This window comes from Lutzomyia longipalpis, chromosome 4 (assembly GCF_024334085.1).
Source record: "Lutzomyia longipalpis isolate SR_M1_2022 chromosome 4, ASM2433408v1".
Classification (NCBI taxonomy): domain Eukaryota; kingdom Metazoa; phylum Arthropoda; class Insecta; order Diptera; family Psychodidae; genus Lutzomyia; species Lutzomyia longipalpis.
Genome location: NC_074710.1, coordinates 1,211,431 through 1,231,393, shown reverse-complemented (window position 1 = coordinate 1,231,393; position 19,963 = coordinate 1,211,431). Strand labels below are relative to the sequence as shown.

Here is a 19,963-nt window from a genome sequence, read left to right as displayed (position 1 = left end):
TTGAGGAAGTCACCTTGCGCATAGAGACTCCCACGAAAATTCAAAATATTCATTAAGCAGCAATAGAGAGGTCTCTTGTGGGGTTAAGAATTTAATCTTTTGCAACTGAAGCATCACCCCGAAAAGGATCGTGAGGCTGCAAGAACACACCAGCAACAGTGTAAAGAATTGACGCAACAACCAGCAAGCATAGATAAGCTATTGATGACTAAATAATCTCTCAACGGTGGCGAATTCCATTGACTTCTCCATATCCACGGCAGATTGAATTCCGCACTACCTATTGACATTTGATGTGATAATTACCCATTCACAATTGATTGTGCACTTAATCAATTACGGGGGATCGGGTCTGAAGTTGGAGATCGCACCGCAATCGACTAATTACCTTTTATCGCGGTGTGGTTTCGAGTGCCTTTGGCGCACGATCGCGATGGATTGTAGCATCATTGAACTGTCAAATCGTGTAATTTAGATTGGTTGCACTTACAACTGCGATGATGTGGCACATCTCATCCATGTCAATCATGACCCATTCCCTCGCATAGATGCAAGAAGTCACCATGAGGGGTGATTCAATGGTGCTAAAAGGGTTAAAAGAAAATTAATCCATTCAAAAGATCAAAAATGCGTTTGAACAACAAAATGAATAAACTCCTTTAACGGAATATGTTTTTTATTATGGTTCAAACTGTTTAAACTATTTTAAATTTCAACGTCTTTTTTTCTTTAGAAAGAATAAGATTTTCAGAAAATTCCTAAAATTATTGAAAGGGTACCTATGATAAAGAAGTTGTGCACCCCTTGCAGCAAACCTTAAGACAGCATTAGAGATCCATTGCAAAGGGATAGCAATAACCAGTAGCCGAATGCTTTGTTGCATACAATGCGCGATGGCGCATTGTAGATTATAGCGATCGTGTGTTGGTGGATTTAGGGAGCATTAAATAAATTAACACGATGCAGTGTTGGGAGAAATCTCCGTATGGATTTTGCACTATAAGAGTGGTTTTTATCTCTTCATATTAATGCCGAACAGCCTCTTTGGCACGCATTGTTGCGAATCATGGCGGAGGCGATACGTATCTCTCTCCTCTGCCATAGCTCTGCTGTTCCCGCGCGAAGACATCCAATGTACATAACAACCAGCAACAGCAAATGAAAAAAAAAACGTAAAAGAACTTCACGATGGCAATCGCACGCGTGGAATTCGCGCGGGGAAGTTTCAAGTGGAACGCTTGATAAGGGAGATATCACAGTGCCATTGCACCGCGTATATGTGTCTCAATGCAAATTTCGCACCCGCCTGAACCCCTTCTCGCACAACCATACTTATTGCCATCAGATAGCGGCGAAATGTTGGCTATTAGTTGCCATTCTTCGCGATCAGCAGATTCATACCATTCTCTATGCGTTTATTTTGTACACAAAACCAAGGTGTGATCGTGATCGTGCTATGCGGGTTGATTGTGCCACTCTCGGCATTCCTTTTTTCTTCTTCTTCTTCTTACCTACAAAATGTGGCACACAGGAAGATTTTCTCATCACAACCCAACAAAACAACATTAAACTCTCACCGCGGACACCGGAATCCATCGATAAATCCAACCCGGGAGGCGTAAATCACTCCATCGAACCCGTGCGATGCGGAGAAATTTTTGCACCTTTGCAAAATCAGCCAAAAGAGATCAACCATTTTGAGAGAATTCGGAATCCGGATTGCATTTTATTAAAAAACAAAAATCTTGATAAATATTTTATGCAAATTAGCATGGTGATTTATTTATGTTGGCCCATAGTGGCTAAATGCCAAGTGGATCTATGCCATCTATGCTAAAATAATAATTTAGCATTTTTGTTGTTCAAAGGAACATTTAATTATTCTTTTAGTCGGAAATTTTAAAGACACCGTAATACGAAAATTCGTTAAATCTTTAAGAAGTGTTGGGATATTTAATCTACATATTTATTTAAGGAAAGTGTTTTTTTTTTGTAACACAAATTTGTCTATTGTAAGTACTATATTTAGTAAGTTTATGAACTGGAAATACTTTCTTTGTGGGCTTAAGTGCCTTAAAATTCTAAAAATTAAATATAAAAAGTTTTTATTTAAACAATATTCAAATAGACCCAGTTTGAGAGGGAATTGAGAATTTTTTAATGCATCATTTCCAGAATTTCAGTTGGAAATTGACTTTTTATATTTGATTATGAAATCAAACTAAATGATATTTTAAAAAAAAAGTCATAGGCATATATGGGCTAAATATATGTATTTAAATTTTTAAAAACGAAAAGATCTCTAAAAATTACTTTCTATAAACGATTTAAGTTTGTTTTCTGTCTATTTTGTCATGTTTTTTAACGTTTAGATTTTTTTGTTGATAAATTTGACATTCTTTCTTTAATACTTGATGTTAATTTTTAAAGTTTTCAAATCTGACGTATTTCTTAATGCGAAATTTTTTTTTTCACATTAAACGTTTCTATTCATTGTTTTTTTATTTCTTCAAACGTTTGAAAATTTCCTTTTTAATTTTTTTTTATAATATTGAACATGAAAAGAATTTTTTTTATCGTCTAAAAAAAGTCTTAATCTTTCTTATATGTTTTGGGGTACTTTAGACACCCAAACGAATATAATGCTATCACCTCCTATAACTAATTTACGCAATTTAAGAAAAATTGAGTAAAAAAAAAGAGTTAATCTTTTGGAAGACTAAGAAAAAGATTTTTTTTGTTTTGAAAATTGTCTTACTCTGCCTATTTTCTTATCTGAACATTCATGGCACTTTTCACGTAGAAATTCAGTGATGATTTGCGAAGAAAATCTATTTGACCTCTTGACGTTGCTTTCAGCCTCAATAAATTCACTTAACAACAAACCATCAAGAGCGCAGGTTTGTGCTTATCGAGCTTCCCAAAAAGGCACTCGGGGGTCTCTCATGGGTGCCACCTGATAGCACGATTTAGCTGCCTTCGAAATCACATTGCCATTGATGTCGCATTTCAACACTTTTTAAGACATGCTGCCACATTAAATGACCGTCGGATGCAGCATGCAGTGTGTACCTACATACTCCCCTAATCTGTCGCCATGGGATTATGTGCAAAATATACAATTTCCAATGTGCAAGATAAATAATGCTCCGCGTGCAAAGAGACTCTCCGCATTTACCTCCATTGACCATCGATTTACGCTCAATAGAACTTGAGCATTGTGTACTCATGTGCTTGAATTATGACCAAATGCACTTGCTGTGGAATTTTCTCTGCATGGCTCTTTTTTTTTCTTTTCCAAAGATGCCAAAGACGCACCACCACCAAGTAACACTGGAAGGCAATAAATTCAAATTTTCCCCCAACCTCTGTGTGCGTCGCTGTGGAATTCACACAGAGTGGTGGAAAACAATGGGCAGAGAGTGAACAAATTTGCAAATTTGTAATCGCAACTAGTTCACCTGATGATCACTTTGTGCAGCGCACCCATCCGACGGATACGCAAATTTTGCGCGTGCTGTAGCAACGTGAGACCTCATCGTTGGGTGATTTATGGGCCAGTATGGTGTCTCTGTGGTGCTAAAATTTTCTGATAAATCACTCCTTTTGAGACAATGATGAAATGTTCTATTCAATGGACTGGCGGATGGTGTTGCCCATTCAAAGAGATGATAGCTCATGCAGAATTCTTCTTCGTGCGGTTCCTTTTCCCAGCATCATTCGTCCATCATGTCTGTGAATTTTCAAACTATCACACCAACCTACTTAAAAGGTGCGTCAAATCAACTCCTTTTCCTATATAAAACTCAACGGTTAGATGGTGCAAAAGACAAGCGAGTAATCGCACATATTTAGTTCTTTTTCGATAAAAAGTCGATTGAACACTTTTCAAGCTTGATGCAGCAACTACACCGATCTCGCGATGACATGCGATCTGGCAGGTGATCGAGTTTTTTCTTTTTTCATAACATACATCATGATCTAATTTTCCGAAAGTGGTGCGATCATTTTTGGGCAGGCATACAAGCGCAGCTGAAAAAATGCGCGTCTTTCGCACAAAAGGGCACGCACAGAGTTGATGGTGCGTGATGAATTGAGATCAACCAGCAATAAATCCAACCCAATGGACAAGCCGCAAAGTAATCCGCAATATATTTAGAGAGTCTCTGCGCGCGCGCGGGGGGATTTGCAATGAAAATGTCTACACTGGGACGGAGGCATAGTCGCACATAATTGAAATGATATGATGACATTATGATTGACATACGACCCATGAGTGGATAATTTATAAATATAGCTCACTTTCATTCCATGCCCATTGGAAACTCACCGGTGCAGCGCATAAATAATTTATGTGCACTTTGCTGAATTTTCTGCATTACAATTAATGGTTTTATTAGGCTTTGTGTGTGATTCCACTTCTCTGTGGGCTCTATTGGTGTGTCCATTGCCTATGGCTCTCCTTTTTTCCGCATTAAACATACGGACGGAGAGTTTCCTCGCTGGGTACACTACTAAACGCCAATTTCACATTTGGCTTCATACCTACATACCTATGTATATTTTTATAGGTTTATCAAGGGGCTAATTCTAATATAATTTTCAAATTGCAAAAAAAAGCTTCAAAAGTTGTGAAAGAATGGAATAATTGCACAAAAAATATCATAAAAATCGTTAAATAAAGACAGAAAATCAAATAAAAATATAACTTAAAAATATAAAAAATATTTTTCAAATACATGTAACATAAAAAAATGAATTAAAAAGAAATGATATAGGTTGGGAGGGGAGAAATTTTTAAGAATATTTATTGCCCAAAAAATGTAGAACAATTTGTAAAATCACAATGAATTGTTTAAAAATCGAAACCTACATAAAAAAATTAGAAAATTCTTAAGCACTAAAAAATGAACTAAGATTGTAACCATAGGGACATTGTTTGGGTATTTCAACACCCCCTAAATGTTCAGGAAACTCAGACTCCTCATAAAGACTAAAACAATTTTTTTACACTAAAAAAAATTCCATAAAAAATTGAAAAGAAATTAACTTTGAACATCGTTAAAATTAAAGAAATAAGCAAAAATAGATTCTTGCATAGAATTCCGCCTGGGCCCCTGAAATGTAGGCAAATAACTGATTTGGAATAATTTGTTTATTGCACAAACCCCTCGATGGCATTGGGGATTAAGCTTCTTAAGCGTTATAGGCACTCCATTGGCGGGGTGAGGAGCTTTGAAGATAAACAGCGGCCACCGGAGATTATTGGTGAGTGAGTGGACAAAAGGTAGAGAGAAGAGCTTTCAAGCACCAATTGATGCCACACTTCTTTGGACATTGTGCAAAGACATAGCCATATGTACCACGCTTATACTTTATGTTGTCACCCGGTGCATGAGATATGACCAGAAATTACGACTCGTGCGATTTAATAAGTAATGAAAATCCTATTTAGATGTCTCCTAGCAGTAAGCGGAGGTCACAATATTTATGCATTGGCTTATCATGGGGAAAAAAAAGCTACGCACGAAGAATCACATATTTTCGCATTGGTGCTAGCTTCCAATATCCAACGTGTAGTATATTCACAAAAGCACAGCAAAATACATTCGATGAGGAGAAATTTATCCATTTTAACAAATTTGGTGCAAATTTATTCAATTTCTTCACTGCATCTCCATCGCTTGGCCTAAGAAGAAGTGCAGCACACTTAAGGAGGGACCTTCCTCCATAGCCATTCCGTGTGTAAGTGAATGGTCAATTGAGCGAGATTCATAACCATATAGAAGAGGCATGGGTTGTATGTGCATGCAAAATGAAGCAATACACAATTATGGGAAAATATTGGAGAGACATAAACAATATTTACATAAATAAAAACATCCATTGCACGAGGTCCCAAAGTAGAAGAGAGTCATCTCTGCGGTATGCGGCAGCAAGGGGATGCCATCATATATTCAAATCATTCCTATAGGAAGTCAATTGTTCTACATGCTTGCAGAATTGCCATTTCTGGCTTTAGCGCAATAGATATTGAGAAAAACCTCCACTTGCGATGCAACCAAGAATGGACATTGATTTGTCATATTTATTTCAAATTGTATCAGCTCACCTATTCACCATTGTCCCCTCAAGCAAGGTCCCACAAGGTTGGTTGCTACGCAGCATCATGAGAAAAAGCCAAAGTGGTTGGAATTTGTCAAGGTAATAGATTCTTTTTCTTATGACGAATCTCTCATTTGTCTTAAAAACGACTAATGGGAAAAGTTGGAAGCTTGGGAAGAATTGAGGAAATTAAAATGGAAATAAAAGGATTGATTTTGCTAAAAATCGTTTTTTAAAAAAATTTTAAACATTTTGCTTTAAAAGTTATATTATAAATGAAATCCTTCTTAGTTGTGATTCTTTCTTTAAAGAAGTTTAGTTATATATTGAGAATGTACTGTAGGGAAAAAATTGAAATAGTTTCCCTTTGTAAGAAAGTTTTCATTTGCCCTCCTTATAAGCATAACAGGTGAACTTTCCACGACTAAGAAAAGGCAGCTATACTAAATAATTCCATTGAGAAAACCCTCACCTGTTGTATGTTAGATGAAGTTATTTATTTAACCAACAAAACATTTTTGGTGGAGATTTAAAGTGAATTTGTTAATAATTTTTCTTCAAAAAGAATTTAATAAAATAAAATTAAAAAGAATTTAATAAAATAAAATCCTTTTAAATAAATTGAGCAAAAGACGGGGTATAAAATTTTACAAAAGCTCATACATAATTGTGCAGTAAGAAAAGCTCATTTTCACAACTTGAACAAACATTAGCATATTTATATCGTACATTCCTGCAGCTTTAAGCCCAAAAGCATTCTGGGAATTTTTCATCATCAAAAGCAGAGCTTTCTTCTCACTAATCTCCATTTCGTACCACTTTGTTTGATACAAATCTGTGAAAATTCTTTCAGATCTGTTAAAAATAATCTGTCCAAAGAAGCAAAAGAGTGCAAATTGTGCAAAAATACTACAAAGTGTTGCCCAATAGAAGAAATTCATTATTGATTGCATGAGAAGGTAGAAATTGAATAAAATTAGTATGACACTTGTTTGCAATTGAATGGTGAATGCAAAGAAGAAAACTTGACAGAAATCATCGAATTTTGTGAGAATTTCCACGTGAAGCGATAAAATTGCTGGTAGAAGAAGATTTCCAGCTGATTGGATGTTAGGACTTTCATTTAGCTTTCCAATTAGATCACTTAGAATGTTTAAAGCTCCAATAAAGTAAATTCCAATGAAGATCATCGTACATTCGGATAGGAAAACATTGTAGACGTTGTAACAATATGCAAGAGAACCAGCCAAACGATGAATTAAAGTGAATTCTTTAGCAATATAGGGTACTTCGAAAACAATCTGATTAGTTGTATTTGAGAAAATAAAGCCAACTGTGGTAAACCCGTAGGCAAAGGCCGTAAGTCTATAAGAAAGAAAAATCATGAGTTATGTTTTCAAAATCCTTCCTTACTATTTTTTTCTTTCTTCTTACTTCATGACGAATTCACCAATATTTGCAATTTTTCTCAAATTCTCCGCATAAACTCCGGCAATTAGTTTATTCTCTTGCACTCGATGTAGCTCACGAAACCACTCAAAGATCCCATCAATTGTATCAATATTTAGCAGAACAGATAGTACTTTTCCAATAACTTGCACATAACCAATTACAAAAAACAACGAAAAGCCAATTATTGCAATGTCTTAGCTATTAAACATTTTTGCACTTGATGGTATCATTGAAATTATTTCCAAGAGAAGTGGAATGAGAAAAGGAATATTTTTGTACTTTGCAAAGAATTCTTCTGAAGAAATTAAAGCTGAAAACTTCCGGGAAGCTTTGAGCTTTTTAACGATTTTTTCAAACTTTTCGCGAGTTTCTTTATCAGCCATTTTTTTTACAGAAAAAAAATCCTTTAATTTTGCAACGTTTTTATGTGAGGTACCCACTATCGTACTGTTGTAATTCTCACAAGAAACTGAAGACGATGGAAGAGTATGACAATGCAGTAACTTATAAATCAATAAGGGAAAATTTTAAAATATGGGTTATTCTCTAAAGTTTACCCCTCGTGTAAAAGTTTTGTTGACACTGCCACTATTTTTATGCAATTACTTTATGTAAAGTGTTTTCTGATACACTAATGTTCCCTATAAAACGAACAAACTTTGTCATTAGAGATTTTTTTTCTGTTTATTGTTCCTTTTGGCTGACGGTCGTTGTGTAGAGCAGCTGCTGTAGAACGTGCAATTTGTCTCTTCTATGAAAGTTTTCATTTTGTCCTTGATGGACTCTTCATGCACACAAAATTGCACCACCTACACAGGTCTTGTGAGAAATCTCTCACCTGTTGAATTAAAGATTCAGATAAGGAATTTTCTCGCTTCTATTTAATTTTATTGCCACTCAACAATAGGTACATTTTAAATGAAGGAAAACCTTCACAAACATTAATCAATAAAATTTAAAAATCAATACGAATGTTTTTGGAGCAAATCATTGTATTTTTTTCATTTTCTCATCTTGATAAAAAAAGGAAAATTTTGAATTTTTGCAATAGAAACTGAAATTTTTATTTTCTTACTTTATGGCAAATTCGACAAATATTTGTGATTTTTCTTGAAAAAAGAATCATAACTATAAATGATTTCTTTCAAAGTACAGCTTCTGTTTATTTACCTAGAATTTTATTATATAGGTATACAACTTAAACATAATCAAATGAACCACAATAATAAAAATTCAAATTACTCATTCAATCGTACTCCTCATCACATCACCGTTTAACTTGGTCTTACCTGTGTTTTCTCTGAGTGCAGCCAATTGACGGAGGATTGTGAGATATTTTTTTTCTCCATGGCAGTCACTTTGGAGTGAACGTGGCATGGGAAGTTCCGGGATCAAAATAGCCAAGGCAATCACTTGACTCCTCATCTAAATTCTGTATTGGAGCTATAAAATAAATATAGCGAAATCACTTGCTAAAAGAGCCTCTTCACGTGCGCGATCAAGTGCACACACTGTGAGCTTTTTGTCTCGAATGATGGCACGAGTTTCATCATTCATTGGTGTCCCATTAAAAAATCACGTTGAAATTTACGCGAGATGGTGGAAATGTTGTTGATGGCGGTGGAAAAAAAAACAAAGAAGCTTCACTTTGAGTGCAAGAAGTTCAAGGATGTTCGAATTTCGAGAGAGCACACGGGAAGATGCGCAACTTTGGATTGTTTTTTAAGATTGTCAGAGAGAGAGCAAAAATATTGTAAATTTAGCTTGAGATGATTTCACAAATCGACACACAGACGGATTGATGAGATCTCAATACGCTGGTCAAGGTGACTTCTGCCATACGAATCATCCGCACAAATCGCTAATGAGGGCCTTTTTTTTCGCCCAGGTGATCGACAAACAAAACCACACTGCTACTTGAAAAAAAAAACGACGAAGAATTAGGAACAGCGATTAAATATTTCATTGAATAAAAGTCAAATATTTGATATAAAAAAACGCAATATATTAACATCTTTCATCTTTACAAAATTACACAAAAAAATCATTTTCTTTTATATGAAAAAAAAAGTCTAGAAATTGTAAATTATTTTTCATCTTTACTCAAAAAAAATCTTCTTGGATTTCAATGGGTTTTCCTCGCATTCATCCACACATCTTCAACACTCTGTCTCCTGCTTTTTTTTCTATCTCTTCTCTCTCTCTTGACAAACCCATTGCAAAATCCCAAAAAAAAGATCGAGGATGAAATGTCATGAGTTATCAACAAAAATATCATTAATATCTTAAACTGTCTAGGAATGATAGTTTTTTTCTCATCTTCATCTTATTCAACTATTTACACAATTCTATTCATAAGTCTTGTTTTTTTCTACTTCTTCTTCTTCGTCTCTTCAGCTTTAAAAGCAAATTTCTACAATCGAGAGTGATTTGCAGCCATATAGGAAAAATAATTAACAAATAAATACTTCACATATCTCTCTCTCTCTCTCTCACTCTCTATGCTGTGCGCGAGGGTCAAGAGGTACAAATATCATTAACTAATTTAATCGGCAATTGTACACTCTTCTTCCATTGATTGTCTATTATTTGTTTGGGCGCACACGCAATGGGGTAGGTGAATAAATTAAGACGATCACAGGTCGCCGCCATAGTCAGCAACATTCACGAGGGTATTGTCTTTGATGTGTTGGGAAGGGCCGCAAGAGGTTTAGCAGACTCGCGTTTGCTCTTTCGCGCAACTGCGTAAACATTAATTGAAGACTTCCGCATTTAGTCGAATGGCATTTGTTTCACAAGGATTAACATTGCTAATTTTATCTTATATACCATTTGCTAAAACCTCGGAAGATCAATTAAACTACACACATAAACTATGGAAGACGTTCCAATCTTTTACATTTAAATTGTAGGTATTCAAGGACATGTAATGTGTGTGTATGATCTTTCGATAAACCTTTAAAGAAGAACTGAAGCTACATATATTCATATGTTTACTATATATTGCTATTTTTGCTCTTGATATTATTTATCGAATAATATTTGACATGAATCAGAAATGGCATTTGAATGAAAAATGATTTTATTTAAATCGAAAATAATCATTAAGAAAAATATAAGAAATTCTTGAAAAAACTATTCTGACGATTTTTAAATTGTAAGGATTTTTTTTAAAATACCTTACCAATGATTCATAGAATGTCCCTCCAAGGATAAAGACGAAACAAAGCTATGATAATTATAAAAAATCTGCAATAATCTGGATTTTTCAATTACTCTCTTGTTTTTTTTTGTAACCACTGATTAAGCATACTGATTAAGAAAAAAGCTGAAAATTTAAGATTTTAAATTAACTCAGATATGCTTAAGAATGTTTTTAAAATTTTGTGAAATCAGATTTTAAAATTACCTAGAAAAGTTAATTCTTAAAATTAATTTCAGTTTCTTAATTCTCAAACAAAATTCTTAAAATTTTATGTTTAAAGTTTCAAAAGTCTTCTTCAATCGTATCCATTCGATTTTGGGTAAAATAAAGACTTTTCACACCTTCAAAATCAACAAAAAAAAATCTGAATGTAAATTTGGATTAACCTTACCTACACCCCTAAAGCTCGCATAGAGGGATTAAGTTGCTGACTACTACGGGGACTGTGCTTGCTGACATTTTTTTGTACATCACACAATCGTACTGGCTTTTTTTATCCCTTACCCGGGACTGGGATTCCTTGGGGTAGAACTGGCATAAAGTCCCAAATTGGGTTTTCTTTTTGAATTTCTCTTCCTTTAATTCCCACCTTCCTCATCCAATGAGGGGTGGATTGGGGGTGCGGGTGCACGTGAGATCCAATGGGACTGGCTTAGCTGACTCGAGGAGCGTCACAGGTGGTGGAGATTCGGTACGAGCACGTTTTCGAGGTGGTGAATGACGCGGGGAGGTCTTCATGGAGAGATCAATGGGTTCCTCTTGTTCTGATGTGGTTGAGAGCAGGGGTAGTGCCACATGCGGGGGTAGTTGCAGTGGTGGTAGCCGTAGGAAGGCATCAGTACGGCAGTAGGGTGACAGTGGGTCAATACCGGGTCGGAAAACCTCTGCAGCTCTACTTGAGACAGATGAATGCTCCGTCTTGGATTCCGCACTCGCACTTCCCACAGAACGACAACTACCCTCCTCGGGATCCGCTGAGGAGGCTCCCGAATCACTGGGTGAGCTTGTAGCGCATCTCGATGCATCTGAGTTCCTCTGTCGGGGATTCTGATGGCGCCACGGTGCTGAGTGTTTGCCCAGATTGAGATTGGAGAGAAAATGCGCCGGGAGGAAGGAGGCATTTGCAAGGAGATTTGCACTCGCATCACCACCCGGTGGGCCAGCTTTCTGATTCACCTGTGCCTGCTGCTCCTGGAGGAGGCAGTGGATTTTGAACCAATTCGATCGACGCCCATACCGTGAGCCACTTTTCGACATCCCAACTACGAGGCACTTCCGAAGGCGACATGCCTTACAGGCTGTTCGATTCTTCTTATTGATCACACACTCACCGTTGTTCTTGCACTCCGAAATTGACGAGAGGTTGTTGTACGTCCGTCCGAAGAAGGACTGCAAAGAAGGGGAAAAATCATTAATTAACAAAAGATCAGTACTATTGTAGCATAAGTCAGCTAAGGCAAGATTTTAATAGGAGTTTCTTGCGCGATCTTTAGTTGCTTCGTTCAGCGATCTTGCGATCATAAAAATAATCTTTAGATTTTGTGATCATCAAAAGAAAATCAGATCTCGGAAAATAGATATTTACGATCATGGAAAGAGCGATCTTTGTCAGAAAAAAATGTGATCTTCTCATAAAAAAATCCTCCCTATAAGAAATATCTTTTGAAAATAGTTTTGGAAAAAAAACATTAAAAATTTTGAACTATGAAAAAATCTACGATCTTGATCTTTGATCTTCCACTGGCAAAAAAATGCGATCTCCTGATTTCTGAAAAGTTGTATTCTTACTACCTGAAGAAAATCACAATAATCTTTATCTTTAAAAAAAAAAAAAGAAAACCTGTGATCTTGCGATCTTTGGAACGAAAGGATCTCAGAAAAATGCGATCAAAGTTATTCTTTTTCTTCGCGTGGATTTAGCAATATTGTTTCAATAAATTCATTCGGTCCTCATTCACTTGCGGCTTTAATCGTCTTATCTTAATTTTTCAATCAATTTTCTAGACAAAACGAAGAATTTATAATAAATTTCGACGCAAAATATCCTCCAAATTGGCTTCAAACATTAAATATAGCTTTGATTTTGTTTTAGTTATATTAATTTAATTATTGCTCTGTCACTCTTGGGCCAATCCTTAGTGATTGCCACCTTTTGGCACCTCTTTGTGTATTGATTCACATTCAGTGCCATTTATTGCATCTCTCAAAATTGAGAACAATTTCCCAAGAGTTGAAATTGGCGCGAAAATCCCATTCACTTGCCGATGGTGATCTAGGAAAAAATGACATTGTGGGAATATTCTGTTTTGCTTCTTGACTTTTTTTTCTCTCTCTCTCTCAGCCTCCTCTCTCCCTCTTCATCTGTTGAGAGATGTCTGTGAAACACCAAAAGCAACGACACGAATTCACTGTCTTATTATCGCTTCCCTGCAATTTATCAGATCCGCAGAGTTCGCGACTTTTGTTACTCTTTCAACACCATCCATCACCGCAATTCCATTGGAAGATCCATTCGATTGGGAATATTTCTTTGATTTGTGTTCGCAACGGAATTGCCCATATCAACCTCCCATGATTTCACAATTTTCCCTCCTTGCGCGGACTGCTAAGGCACACATTTTTGCCATGGTATGATCGCCACGGGGTCAACATGAGAATCACACAACGGTGGGAGATCGTGTGAGATTGCCATGCCACTCACAACATTTTGATACAAATCTGTCGCCCGGAATTTCCTGCGCGCGGTATACCACCACACATATTCGTCTCTATACAGGTGATCCGCTGCAGGTTTGTACAATTTTGCAACCCATCGAGGCACTTTGGAGCCACTGCACCACTCCTCCCCCTCGTCGCAACTTCTTAAGAAATGCTTTTTGAGTGCATCAGAAAACTTTAAAATGATGGCGCGATAGAGAGTTTATGGATTTGGTTTATAACACTGCAAAGTGGAGACAATTAAAAGTACATATTCGCGAGAAGTCCACATCGTCACTCACTGATTTTTGTACTTCTCTGGCTTTTATGGATCACGTCTTGAGACATCATTGGCATCATAAGAAAACCACACGGGTGTGGTTTTATTTTTGAAGACAATAATCGGCCTCAACAGAGGAAATTTCTTTCTTTCTTCTCTTTAGTTTGTTGTGCAAAAGGAGTTTAATTTCTTTGTCGCCCCTCTCGCAAAAGTGACTTTACAGTTGATGTTACGTCATGGTTTTTATATTTAAATTTTTAAGAACAAAGGACATGTCTTTTAGATAAAAAAAATACAAATCATTTAAGTTTCTTTAAATTTAATTTGAGGATTATGTGAAAAGTTTCGAGAAAATAATAAAAATTTCTCTGATTTCTTTTATAAATTTATAAAAATTAAGTACATAATATGACAAATATTTTAAGAATCTTGTCAACTCTTTAGAAAATTCGGAATTTATGTTTCACGAGTCCTTTGAGATTTTACATAAATGTTTTTAATAATTCGTAAATCACTAAATATTTATTTTAAAGTTTTTTTTCTATATGCTTCACAGAATTATGATATTTGATCTATTTAGCATAAATAATACAAAATTCAATGTAGGTATATATGTATCTATGTATTCTCAAATGACAAGCCAAAAAAAATAAAGAGAGAGAAAGAATAGAGTTCTATGTAGTTTGGCATCTTATAGACAAAATTCCTCAATGATAAATCAACCGCATGAAAGATTGGATGTGCAATGTGAAAGAAATCGTGCCCTTTTGACCCCTTCCCAGGGAAATTACTGCTGATGAGTGTCTAAAATGGCTCTCTTCTTTTCCATGTTCACGCGGCTCTTCCATACCTTCCCACACCCAATTGAAGTGTGATCTAATAAATTTCAATCATTACCATTTTCCATATCAGATCGTGAAGGTTCGATTGTGATCACAAAAACGCTTCCCTGCGGTTTAACACGAAACAGCATCGAAAATTTTCTTCCAACATATTCTCAATTCCACACCGCATAAGATTGTATTCTGGGCTCTCTTTTCCTGTGCTGTGCGATGCCAAAACTCTTTGCTTTTTCTGTACATGTACAGATAGCATATTCCAGGTAAAAATAGATGTGGCAAATGTAGGCCATTGCTATTTGACGTTGTATGATTTCTCACGATCCCAAAAAGTGCCACTTTCTGGTCGCAATTGCAGCCACAATGGCATGATGAAGCCTCCCCCGGACACCAATTGCACACGATGACCATTGCCGGAGAAATGGGGGGTACCCCGCAAAAAATTCCACATACACCTCGATCTTTTTATGACACATAAAAGCGACTAATTAGCCGATAAACTCGGCGATTTTATCACATTTTCAGGTCAAACAATCACGTGTGAAGGAATTTCCATATTTCTCGGAATAGCCAATCGTTACCACGGCGAGCGCCATAAGGTGCATACATTTTTTGTTGTTGCTGTTGCTGTTGGAAAAAGGCGCGCACGGGGGAGCACGGGGAGCATAACACACGCAGATTGTAATGAGATTTAACGAGGCAGTCAGAAGGGTAACCATCAAATGTCTCTAATAAAACGATTATGGGGACTCTTAGTTTGGGGACAATATTGCCACAATTTATGGATGTTTAGTCAACACAATTTATACTAAATGTTTCACATGGACAACGATAAAATGAGGCCGCCCACGCGTTTCAATCTCACACTGTTTCTCCCATAAATGAGCCACACCATCGGAAATCTCACCGCATACGAGCAGGTGTATTCCGATATAGCCAACGGAGGCTCCCCTCTTGCTGCCACAAAATCACCACAGGTGCGAATTTTGGCAAAGAACATAGTAATTTCAATAAGCACGCGGATTATGCGTTTAAACCAGAATCATTAACATCGCTGTGAGCTATCTTTGTCTTTCTAATTTTAGAAGGAATTTTTTTTACGAGAACATACATAGTTTCTTGATGATTTCTGTATTTCCACCTGTGAATATGTGTGTGAGATTATGAGCAATACGTAGGGAAGAATTAAATATATTTTTATTAAAAAAATATTCAACGTTGTAAAAACTTCAAGCCACACGTGCCATAAAATCGCTAATTCCACATTTTCTTGCCAGATTATTTCCTCTTTGGAGTTGAACCACCTGTTGGTTATGGGCTCTGTGAAATTGAGTTTTAAGAACAAATTTATTAGATCAAAAATTCAATTGATAGACTACATAAAAATTCTCATATGAAAAAAAAACTCATCAAAACAACAAAAATCGTAAATTCACCACGACAGAAAAATCACCTGAAATTCCCAATAAATTCCACGGAATGAAACCCGATGCCATCATCTATAAATTTGAGAGAAAAAAAACTTTGTGAAGTTCAGACGGAGGAAGGAGGAAGTTTTTGTAATTTAATACAGCAATAAAATAAGAAGAAATTGAAGCTGACAATTTCTCGGGAAAGACAGAGATGGGCAGAGACGCAAAAAAAAGAGTCTCACGGAGAAATTTCTTGCCTGCAGGACACCGAGGAAAGAAAAAAACACCCATAAATAATTGATGTTGCATCCAATTAATTTGAACAATAAACCATAAATCCATTGCCACGGCTGCAGAGAGCTCGGGTCAATCAGAGATGGGTTGAATGGAATGACGCGCGTAAATTCCGCGATAATTCATTTTGGGTTACATAGCGAAAATGCTTTTATTTAATATTCCACACCAATCGGACTTTCGCGCTGGAAAAGTTCCTTTTTTTCTTCTTCTTCTTCTACCTCCGCAATTTTGCCCCCAAAGATCACCCAACTTTGGGCACTCAACTCACATGGCAATTTGTCATCGAAAAAAATGTCGCTTGTTGTGGTACAACGTGATGGCATTTGCGAATTCTTGCACTTTTAATTTCTTCATTTATGTCTCCACTTTAATTGCACGCCAGCCAATGGGGTAATTGCACCAAATGGAAATTGGAGAATTTTTCTTCATTTTTTGCGCATTTTTTCCACTGAAGGAACTCTTAAGTTATTGGAATCCAGAGTAATTTGTACCTCTCACGAGATTTGAGAATTTCCTGGAAAGTTATCTTAGCAGGGGGAACATGTCAATGGATCCCTGGGAGAAAACAATTTGTAAAGAACTTTTGGGAAGAAAATTCAATTTAAAGGAAAATTCGTGGAATTTTTTTTCTTTTAATTGAACTTACAAGAGGAAAAGTTGCAAGAATTTATTGAAAATTAACCTTAACAAAAATAAGAAAATCCATTAAAAAAATCCGGGAAATAACTGCCTCAAAGAACAAACAAAGGATTGCTGCCTAAAAGAAAATCTCCAAGGTAATTAAACAACAATTATGAAAAAAAAACGTAAAAAATAAATTAATGAGCTCTTCAAGCTACAGAATTAACATAAAACTGAATAAAATTGGAGAATGAAATATAGAATGAACCTCATAACTTTTAGGAATTGCAACAAAGTCTCAGAGGGAGTCCACATTGGACCAGAAACCACGTAGAGGTGAGTCGATCAGTGGGTGAGATGGAAGTGACATAAATGGTGAATTATGCTTCGGATCGGATGATCATAAGCTGACCCCAAGGGTGCGAGCAAATTTCCTTTGGCAGATTCAATGCTAAATTATTTGAATGGGGATCCCACAATCAGACAAACATCCTGGAGAGACGTCATGTTGAGGGGAATTGTGGCAAATCTCTTCTCATTGACGATATTTATGACCAGCACAAAATTTTATCCAGCTGAAGTATCTCTGTCTGCTGGTTTTTTTTCTTTCTCCAACGTGCCATTGGGAGACGATGAGGCACTTCTGCAATGCTCTTCTGCTGGAATATTCATGCGAGAGGGAGGCAAAAATGGTGATCAGCGGAATTTCTAATTCGTCAAACTTCTCTTTTTTTTTTCATCCATTCTTCACATCCGCGAAATGACATACAAAATTTCACCTGAACTTGCTTGCGCGATGGGAATTTCGAAAAGGCCACGCGAGAGCCAATCCTGGAGAGATTCTTTACATAATATGAGAAGTCTTGGGAGTAGCTCATTTTGGTTGCAATAACCATCTAATTTTAACATTGCACATACCTCCACATTACTTCAGGCATTATTCTTATGGGCAAAACTCCTCCAAAGGTGCACTCACGTAAGCATGTGTGGATATCATTCGAATGCCATACGAATGGGCAATAGCTGGATGTGAGAAGATGACTCTCTAACCCATCCAATTTCCCATCGTCATCCAAAAGTACGCGCGCGCGCGCGTTCCTTTTGGTGTGGTATGCCGTGGGGATCATCTCCCTCGCCAAATCATTCCTTGGCGGCGGCAGCATAGCCACACCTATGCGAGGTGTCATGTTTGGGGTTACGTGTGAAAGAGAGAAAGAGGCAGAGATGCCACAGGTACGTTGGAGAATGAATAGCTGGCGTCCGCATCTTGGGCCAGAATCTTCCGGTTCTTTCATTGCACAATGTTACACACAATTGTGCAAGAAAATACAATTTGCCGTACTATTTGCAAGAAATATTTATGCAAATATTATTGCTATTTTGAGTACGCATAGGATTGTTGAGGTGAGGAAAATGCTCAAGAGATTTTACACACAGAAAAAAAAAGTTCTCCAAGAAGAATTTATCTGGTGAGAAGAATTTTTCTTGAAACATTTTAGCAATTTCTGCAACAAAGTTTTGGTAAAATATGTCGCAGCTAAGAAGTAATTTGATTAGGAAATTTTTTTTTTCTAAGAAGATAAATTCGATTAATCGGAAACGTTTATATGTATAACAAATCTCTCAAAAATACCTTGTTGAAAATCATTAACGAAACATCAACGTAAAATGTTTCATGTATTGAGAGTTCAAATAAAAAAAGAAAAGATCCAAATAGTGACGCAATTCTTTACATTTTTCTAGATAAATTCTTGTCAAATTTTTCCACAGGTGATATCTCCTAGAATGGAAATGATTGTTTCTAAAATCTAAAATTCATTGATATCTAAAATTCATTAAAAAAGTAATAAAAAAAAGAAATGCATAAACAGAAATTTCTCTGAGTGTTTGCTTTCTGTGGCAAAAGGAGCATCATCCAATTTGCTTCGGCCACATCTTTGTTGGGTAAAAGACAAACATTGAAGATTTCTCTGGGCAAAAGGAACATTATAGCATAGAAAATTCCCTGCCGGTCGCATTAATATGCGGAAAGGTATTTTTCACTGTCGAATAGCTGAGGCATCAGCATAATGTTGACATGAATATAAGAAGCGACAAGTCCAGAGACGCACGTACCAACTCTAAAAGGCAATAAGGTGACTTTAAATTCTCGTCGATCGCCAATATTTTTATTGCTGAACGTGCGTAATATCAATTGAAATAAGTTCCAATCCAGTTGGGAGGCAATAAATACGCGAACAAATCCCATGGCACCGACCCAACGTCTCGGTTCTTCTTCTTCACTTTTTTTTGTCTTTCTCAACATTGCTGCACCATTCTTTGACTCAGGTGACCGATTGCGAGACACTTGATGATTTCTTGACATGAAAATTAGCTACTTTAACCATCTCAATTTCTGTTGCACACATGAGCTTTTCCACGAGATGAACTCAATCTGTTCACAGAGTGCAAAGGGGGATAAAGCAAAGGTATAAGAGAAAAAAAAATGAGAAGAAATTAACAAATAGATATTTTGTATGTTGCTTTATGCGAAACTTGTTCTCATATGTGTGCCAGCTACTTTTCACCCCATGTGAGAGAGATTGAACGGCAAATGTGACCACAAAAGAACGCGCACGGGGTCTTCAGACCTTTTTTTCTTCTTCTTTTCTTTTTCAACGAATCCACCGTTTGTGATTCATATGCCATGAAATGTTTACTTAACAAATCCCCGCGAGAGTCGCGACAAAAAGCACATTGCGCGAATAAGAAGCTGCGGGAAGGAAAGTCACCCATGGGAGTAGATCAAAGCGCATCCTTCTTGTGACAATATTGAGCTTGGTTGGGCATCTCTTGCATATCTCATTTTGATGCAGAGCACCTTCCACCTTGTGCCTTCAACATGAGCCGCGCGCAAAAGAGGCATGATGACGACCTGGAGCCGAGAGAGCCATTGAGAGCCAACAATCGCGTAATAAATTGCATATTAAGCATATGAGACGACTTGAACTCCTTATTCATGTCATATTTCTATTAATATATCATCTTGCAGAAGGGTTAAATGTGACAATGGCGG

General features: G+C 36.6%; 1 protein-coding gene across 1 annotated transcript in view; it reads right to left on the bottom strand.

The window, feature by feature from the left end:
- Positions 1-9,540: 9,540 nt before the first annotated feature.
- The window catches only part of LOC129795670 (protein embryonic gonad-like), a 58,132-nt gene continuing 47,709 nt past the window's right edge, over positions 9,541-19,963 (bottom strand). The window contains exons 3-4 of the mRNA XM_055837135.1: positions 10,967-12,151; positions 9,541-10,692 (exon numbers count right to left, since the gene is read on the bottom strand). Of these exons, the coding sequence (XP_055693110.1) occupies positions 11,357-12,151 (795 nt within the window). The 3' untranslated portion in view covers positions 9,541-10,692; positions 10,967-11,356. The remainder of the gene's footprint in view (positions 10,693-10,966; positions 12,152-19,963) is intronic.